The following is an 8,581-nucleotide window of genomic DNA, read 5'->3' as shown; positions in this document are numbered from 1 at the left end:
TAACTTATTCGTATATACATGGTTTATATTATGAACACCATTCAGTTTTAATTATTAGTATTACAAGTAAGTATATACATGCTAAATATAATTATTTACATGTGTATATAACTTACATCCGTAATAACAATATCCAGAAGACAAAACAATAATTATTGGACACATGACACACTAGCAATGAGTGATCAACTTAAACCGTGTGTAAAGAATGTAACTCGAAGATGAAGGAGGGCATATGAATGCAGAATCCAACAATAAAGCATCCAATCGAAGCTAATGTCTAATCAATCTTGAGGCATCGGCAAAACAACCACAGTTGATAATGATCAATCATGGATCGAGCGTGTCGAGCTAGACAATATTTTATTGGTATGAATCTTGATTTTCCAAATATATCAAGCACAAACACCCATAAGCATTAAAGATGTACGCACACAAGCAATGGTTAAACAAGTTGTATCAAGAAGTTCTAGCGGTCACCGGATACAAATTCATTAGAAAAACTAGATGGCGTTGTAGCGCGTTAGAGCGAAGACCGTAATATGGTTACTTTACTAAGGATTTCAAGAGTGAAGAAAGGAAAATTGCAAACAAAATTGTGCAAAATATAAAGTATTGTGTCATAACATCTAAAAAGTTAATATATTTATAATAAGGATAAGTTAAATATCACCCATCAACGTGTTGTTAAGTTAATATATTTGATGTGCGTTAGGTGTAATATAATTTAGGTGTATATTTTAAGCCCTTTTTACACTTTTTAGCCAAGTTTTAAATTTATAAACACGATATTTACTAACACTAAACACACATATGGGCAAGTGCACCCATCATGGACGTAGTATAGTGTTGGTAAGATACCGAGGTCGTCCAAGGACACAAGAGCTTTTAGTACTGGTTTATCCTCAACGTCTAATCAATTCAAAATGTTAGAAAAAGATTTTTAAACTAGAAAAATAAAACTAACTAAAATGCTGAAAAATAAAATAAAAACAAAAAACAGATAGACAAGATGAATCACTTGGATCCGACTCGTGTGTAGTGTAACCTTTGATTATTTTCGCACTTTTGCACTTGTTTAAGAGATTATCTTAGTTATTGTAGTAGGCCCCTCTTTTGAAGGTGACGTTACCCTCAACCCAGTAGTTTGAGTCAGCAAGGATACAATCCTAAAGGGTCGGATTATTGAAAGATAATTAATTAAGTTATTAATGCATATTGTGGTAGACCCCTCTTTTGAAGGCGACGTTACCCTAGGCTAAGTAGTCCGAGTCAGCAGGGATACAGTCCTAAGTAGTTGGGTTAAAGTTTTAATAGTAGTTTAAATTATGAAGGGATCAAAGAGTTTGGACCCCCACCATCCAATCCGGTGGGTATTGAAGGAGTTCCTACTAAATTTGACCCAGGTCCTTTGCAGGATCTATACACTGAATAATGGCAAGACTCTTACCAAATCGTTCCCTTAACCCCCGACCAGGTAGCCAACATACCTCCATATAGACCGTGGAGATATGAATGGTGAAAATCTTTTATTTTATATAGACAGTAAAATAATGCCAAGACACCACGGACAACCGATAAGGAAGAATCACCTTCTACATAAGAAACTAGTAATTAAAGTCGTTAATACAAAACCAATTAAAAAGTGCAAAATAATTAAAATAAAAAGTATTACACTAAACACTTGTCTTCACCAAGTGATGTAAGAGACTTAGGCAAACATGGCCTTTGATTGTCAAGAACTCTTACGATCAATCTTGGATCCCGAGACGACTCACACACTCTATGATGGATGATGGTGTTGTGATGGTGGTGGGTGGTGGGAGAAGTGTGAGAGAGGTGGTGTACCAAGGGATGAGTTGCAAGAGCTCCAAGCACTCCTATTTATAGGCTGAACAGAAGCTTGGGCACGGCCCCGTGTCCACTAGGCACGGCCCCGTGTCCATCCGACTCTCTCTCTTTATTAATTGAAATTTCATTAAATGCGTCTGCAACAGTTGACCACGCCCCCGTGTCCGCTGAGCACGGCCCCATGGTGGGCAGTAGAAGCTTCTACCACATTGTCTTTTCTGCTGACACTTGGGCACGCCCCGGTGCTCACTGAGCACGAGGCGTGTTCAGCCTTCTGTCTTCTTGTTTTGCTTGGGAAGATGCTGTCGAGAGGTCGGGCATGCCACGTTTTCTTCCTTTTCTTCTATTTATGTTAGATTTTGCTGCCTTTTTGCTTCTTTTGTTTATTTGAGCTCATTTAATCCTGAAAATACAAAAGGAAGACAAAATTACACTTTTTCCAACATTAGTACTAAAAAATGGTTAGTTTTATGCCACAATTGATGTAATTTATATGTTGCATTTTGTGCACATCAAATACCCCCACACTTAAATCTTTGCTTGTCCTCAAGCAGAACTCTTTATAATGTGGCTTTTTCACTCCCAAATGGAATGGGTAGATGTTAGAACTTTTGAGATCGTTGATACTTGTGCTGGATTAGTTTAGTCATAGTTTGTAGCTAATTAGAATGTGCAAGGGCTTATTTTGTAATTCTCTAATAGTAGTGTTCCTGACCTAGTGTAGATAAGATTCCAGCAAATTTATAAATTTGCTGGCTAATTAGGAACACCCTATATATAGCTCATGCCTTGTAACAAACTCAAGCTTTTGGCTCTTCAATGAATATTGGTGTTGTTACATTCTTGTGTTGATCTTGTGCTCAAATCTGATATCCAAGGTGGTTTATTGTTATATCTTATTATTTGGATTCAATACAACACTTGTTGTATTCATTAATCCATTAGCTTCACCTTCATCTTTGATCCTTCTTAACTTCTCATATCTCAAACACCTAATCAATAGGTGTTATGGGTTAAAACAACCAACCACTGTGATCCGGATTCGTTTTGGGATCTACAATTTGGTATCAGAGCCTTAGTGCTCTTGGTTGTTGTGTTTTTGTTAAGATTTTTCATAGTTTTGAAGGTTTTTCAAAAGTTTCAAAGTTTTCAAATTTTTGGACTTCAAATGGATTGATTTGGTGTGTTTAATCGATAGGTTGTTGTTAATACATGATTAGGGAGTCATTTTGGACATTTTGATGTATCAAAACATGGTTTTTGAGCTGTTTTTGGGTGATTAGAGGGTTTTAGTTCGTGTTAAACCCTCTATCCAGCGAAATTAGCTTGAAGTCAGCGAACAATTTTTGAATATAGCAAAATTATTTTTTGAAGATAGCGAACATAGCTTTGAATACAGCGAATTAAATCAAATCGTTGAGAAACTCATCGCAGAATCACTAAATTCGCCGATCATCATTCGAGCGAAATTACTGATCATTAGCGAAATAGTGTCCAGTGTCCCTTGAGCGAACTTATCGAAGGCGACTTCGAGAACTGTGATACTGAACCACAGCGTTCTTATCATGGTTATCGGCGGAATTAACCTAACTATTGTCCGTGTTGTGTTTTGTCAGCGAAATTACCGTGGTCGCTCGTGCAGGACTACCCAAAATACTAGTGAAGGTTGAGGATCTGTCAGCGAAGTTGATCAAGCGTCTTCGGTCATCGGCGAAATTAAGTTCATCACCGGTTTTCTGTGACTTGTCAGCGAATTTAACGTCTGATCAGCTCCATTTCGTCCAAAACAAGCTAAGATGTCGTTGAATCAACTAAGTCCAATAGCTCAAGCGGAACTTGAGACTGGAACCACCACTCGTCCACCAAAGTTGAAAGGTGCTGAAGACTTTAGCACTTGGAAAACTCGCATTCAATCGTTCTTCGAGTACACGGACTATAATCTGTGGCTCTCTGTCACCGCTGGACCCCACATTCCAACGGTCGTTCGAGGAGATGCAGTAGTTGCTAACAATGATGCTACTACCTTTACTGATGAAGACAAGGCTCTTATCCAACGTGATCGTCGTGCTCACGCTGCTTTAACCATGGCTCTATCAACCAACGACTGCAACATGTTTGAGGAACACCGAACTGCAAATGCACTCTTGAATGCATTGATTGAGTACTATGAAGGAAATGAAGAATTTATCGAAAGCAAGAGAGATATGGTGCAGAAACAGTATGACATGTTTTGTGGAGTTCGTGGAGAAAGCCTTTCTGACCACATCATTCGTTTTCTGAATATGATGACCAAAATGAAGAAGGCGGGAAATCCTGTCACAAATCGTGCTGCAATAAAGAAGCTGCTAGATTCACTTCCCAAGGAATGGAGCCTTCAATGCATGATGATCAAGAAGGATTTCCTCAACAATCCAAATCCTGTCACTTTGTCCGATCTGATCAATACCCTAAGAGCTTTTGAAATGGATGTAAACAAAAGAGAAATGAACACTGCTGGTTACCCACCAAAGTCAACTCAAACCTCCGCTGGATTGAAAAATGTGGCATTTCTTGCTTCAGGGGGCACCATTCCACAAGCCTCCGACTTAATCTATGCAAACGCTTCCGCAAGCGCATCAAAAGCTCCACAACTTGTTGAGAAGACTATCACTGTCGACACTCAAGCTTTGAAAGTGTCCACTGAAAACGTGGCACTCTTCAACACGTTTCTGAGCAGCTATGAAGCCCTAATGTCTGGAGAACTGAAAAAGGAGATGTTCACTGCTGAAGACATGTATCAGGTTGATCCAGATGATATGGAGGAAATGGATCTGAAATGGCAAATGGCCATGATTACTTTGAGGCTAAAGAAATTTCAAGACAAGACAGGAAAGCGTTTGGGTCTTGGAAAAGCTGGCTTTGACAAATCCAAACTTAGGTGCTACAACTGCAAGAATTTAGGACACTTCAAGCGTGATTGTCCTCTGTTGAAAGAAGGAAACTGTGAAACCACTCCTGCTGTAAAGCAAATCACAGTTGAAGAGAATAAGAACAACGCGTCTCCTAGCACGCCAAAAGCCTTAGTCGTCGAAGACTATGATTGGAGTGAAGAAATTACTGAAGCAAAGGAGCAAGTCAACAAAGCTCTGATGGCCAAGATCTCAGGTGAATCCTCATCAAGGCAGTTTGAGAAGCAGACAGCTGGAATTCCAAAGGGAGACAATACTGCTGACAAAGGTTTGAAAAGTATTCTAACTTCAGTGGAGCCTGAAAAGGAAAAGAAATGTGGTCAAGCAGAGGAGTATGTTTCGAAAGAGGCATTTGAGAAGGGCAAGGAAAAGGTCCCAGCAGCCGCAATGAAAGCAGATTCATCAAAGGAGAAGGCTGACAAGGACTTGGTAAACAGTATTCCACTCAGTTTCAAAGAAAAATTATGCACACCTGCATGCGTTGATGTCGTGGCACATTATAAATTCTTAAATCTAGAATTTGAAAGACAAAAAGACAAAGCTTTAAAATTTAACAATGAGCTTAAATAGAACGAGGCTGCATATCAGAGAAAGTTGAACTCAACTTTAGCTGAAATGCAAACTCTTAAAGAATTTGTATTTAGAAAAGATTTTATCATTAACGATCTTACAGAAAGATTAGAAAAAGCCTTGAACGAAAAGAATAAATTACAAATTATAATAGATAAATGGAATGTTAGTCAAAAGGCCTTTACTAACATTAAAAACTGCCAGCGACCAACGTTTGTGAAGGACGGGATTGGGTATAAGGATAGGCGTGGAAATGAAAGAAAACTTTTCTTTCCTCCACATAGCAAAAACTATGTGCCTATGCCGACTCCTCATCCCGAAAACGATCTTTTCAATGAAAAGGCCTCTGTTGAACAGAATGATTTTTGTGAAAATGAGACAAACGCTAACTGTTCTAAAAGCAATGCAGATCCCATTGTGTGTAAAGAAGATGTGTGCGATGAGGATGGAGACTGCGGCGGGTCTAAAATAGGAATTGGATATTCAGGCGACAGTTATTCCACCGTTAACTGGTTCGCCTGGAACTGTTCTAGGAAAAACAATGTTAAGGATGATTGTAATAGTTTAAGTAGGATGGATGACTGTAATGGCCGAGTGCCTAAATTTAAATCTTCGGATGACTGTAAGGGCCATGTGCCTACATTTGAGACCCGTGATCGTGAACATTGTGTGTCTGAATGTCATGATTTAAATTATGCGTTTTGTGATGATAAAGTTGCCTGTGAATCTCCTGTATTTGTGCCAGAATTGAAAAAGAATAGTTTCGGAAAATTCCTCACAGAGGAAATTCCTGAATTTATTCCTTCTAGAACAGGTGTGATAGATTCAGAAAAGAGTGTCTCTGAAGATTATGGCAATAAAGATTCAAACATTACTGCCTCAGAAGATGAGCAAGGATCAGAAAGTTCAAGTGAAGAAAACATGTCTGAAGACCAATCCACCAATGATGAAAGCTTCGAATGTTCAAGATCTGCCTTTGAAGACCAAGACTCAAATGAAGATCAACTCACCAGTGATGAATCAAGTTACGAAGACAGTGAAGAGCAAAGCTTAAGTGAAGAAAACATGTCTGAAAGTTTGTCCGATTCAGACAATGATGAAGAATACTCAGAAGATGAAAGCAGAGTGGACAAGAAAATGAAGAAAGCAGAAAGCTCAAGACTCCCATCACATACATCATCTTCTAACACCAAAAGATCCAGACATAAAAGATGCTTTCGCTGTGGTCATTTAGGACATACAACGAAACATTGTAAAACCAAAAAGTTTTCCAAACCAGAACATGATTTTCTTACAAACGTCACATATCAATTAAATTATCTTAAGAAGTCTGTTAAAAATCTGGTTGAGTCAACTGCATATTTTTGGAAACAAAAAGAGGTCAATGTGGGTCAAAATCATGATAGAAGCCAGGTAAAGCAAATTTGGGTTCCTAAATCTAGCTAATTTGTATATATTTTTTGTATATCAGAATAAACTGCAGAAATGGCTTCGGATGCTCATGGAATACATCTGGCATGTTGACAGCGGATGTTCGAGACACATGACTGGATTGAAGGAACTTCTGAAGAACTTTCGCTTCATTGATGGTGATTTCGTATCTTTCGCTGGAGATGAGAAAGGAGGAAAGATCATTGGAGTTGGAGATGTAGTGTCTGAAGCACTCACGTTGGAGAACGTCAACTATGTTCCAGAATTGTGTTACAATCTTATGAGTGTCTCACAAGTCTGTGATAAAGGAATATCGGTGCTTTTCAATGACATGGAATGCTTGTTTCTGAAGCCCGGCTATGTTGTTCCTGCTGAAATGATCATACTCACTGCTCCAAGACAAAACAACACATACGTGCTCAACATGAAAAATGCCAAGACAAATGACAACCTGACCTGCTTAATCTCAAAGGCTTCAGAATCGGAATCACTGCTTTGGCATAGGCGATTGGGGCATGTTAATTTTAAAAATATGAATAAACTCTCTAGGTTAAACTTAGTAAGAGGTCTCCCGGTTAAAGAATTCCCATTTTCTGAAAAATGTATAGCATGCGCCCAGGGAAAGCAACACAAGAAATCGCACAAGTCCAAAGCAGAGAATACGATCACTGCGCCTCTTCAATTGATGCACATGGATCTTTTTGGTCCAATTAGTGTTAAAAGTCTTGCTAAAAGTTCTTACTGTTTGGTGATCACAGATGATTTCTCTCGTTTCTCTTGGGTCTATTTTCTTGAAGCTAAAAGCAAGACAGCTGAAGTCCTCAAAACATTCATCCCGCTGATTGAAAATGTGACCAAATTGAAAGTGAAGTCGATCAGAAGCGACAATGGGTCCGAGTTCAAAAATCAGACCTTCATATCCTTCTGTGCTGAAAAGGGAATTCATCTCCAGTACAGTGCGGCCAGAACTCCCCAACAAAATGGAGTTGCTGAACGCAAGAATAGAACGCTGATCGAAGCTGCACGAACCATGCTGGTGGACTCAAAGCTTCCAATCATCTTCTGGGCAGAAGCAGTAAATACGGCATGCTATGTTCTAAACAGGGTACTAATTGTAAAACCACATGGAAAGACTGCATACGAACTTTTCTTCAAAAGAAAGCCGCTCATTGACTTCTTCAGACCATTTGGCTGTTCGTGCACCCTTCTTAACACTCAGGAAAATCTCATCAAATTTGAAGCAGTGGGAGATATCTGCTACTTCATGGGGTTTTCATCCGCACAAAAGGCCTACCGTGTTTACAACAAAAGAACAAAGATGGTGATCGAATCCTACTATGTTGATTTTCAAGAAGGAAACTACACCAACACCGGAAGTACTCCTGATTGGTTCTATGATGCGGGTGTGATTTTTAACACCTTTGAAATTCCGGATGTAGTTCCAGAAACTGAGCCTGTTGAAGACACACATGTTGAACCACTGTTTGACTCATCTGACATTGGTTTCACTCCATTTACCACCCGTCTATCTCCATCATCTGTTGACCCCATTCTGGCTGTGAATGAAGCAACTGGTGACACTTCGCCTGAGAACACCCAAGACAACGGTGCTTCTTCTTCACAGGCGAATGTGGATGAACCAACTCAACAAGATGATCCACCAGTGATTTACGTGGATGAGCACTTCACCAACCTTCCGCAGCAGATTGAATCTCTAACAAATGCCGGATACAAGACAAATAAAAATCATCCTCTTGAAAACGTCATAGGGGCTGTCGAAG

The 8,581-nt window shown here is 39.2% G+C and overlaps 1 protein-coding gene across 1 annotated transcript; it reads left to right on the top strand.

Moving 5' to 3' along the window:
• The first annotated feature begins 3,935 nt into the window (after window positions 1–3,935).
• Window positions 3,936–7,642, top strand: LOC118485802. The gene is made up of 6 exons (XM_035982261.1): window positions 3,936–4,624; window positions 4,769–5,228; window positions 5,574–5,862; window positions 6,115–6,494; window positions 6,841–7,317; window positions 7,559–7,642. The coding sequence occupies exons 1-6, from the start codon at window positions 3,936–3,938 to the stop codon at window positions 7,640–7,642; spliced, it is 2,379 nt and encodes a 792-aa protein (XP_035838154.1).
• The last annotated feature ends 939 nt before the right edge of the window (window positions 7,643–8,581 follow it).

This window comes from Helianthus annuus, chromosome 13, assembly GCF_002127325.2.
Source record: "Helianthus annuus cultivar XRQ/B chromosome 13, HanXRQr2.0-SUNRISE, whole genome shotgun sequence".
In the NCBI taxonomy this organism is placed as follows: Eukaryota; Viridiplantae; Streptophyta; class Magnoliopsida; order Asterales; family Asteraceae; genus Helianthus; species Helianthus annuus.
The sequence above is the reverse complement of the archived record's forward strand: the minus strand, read 5'-3'. Positions and strand labels throughout refer to the sequence as shown.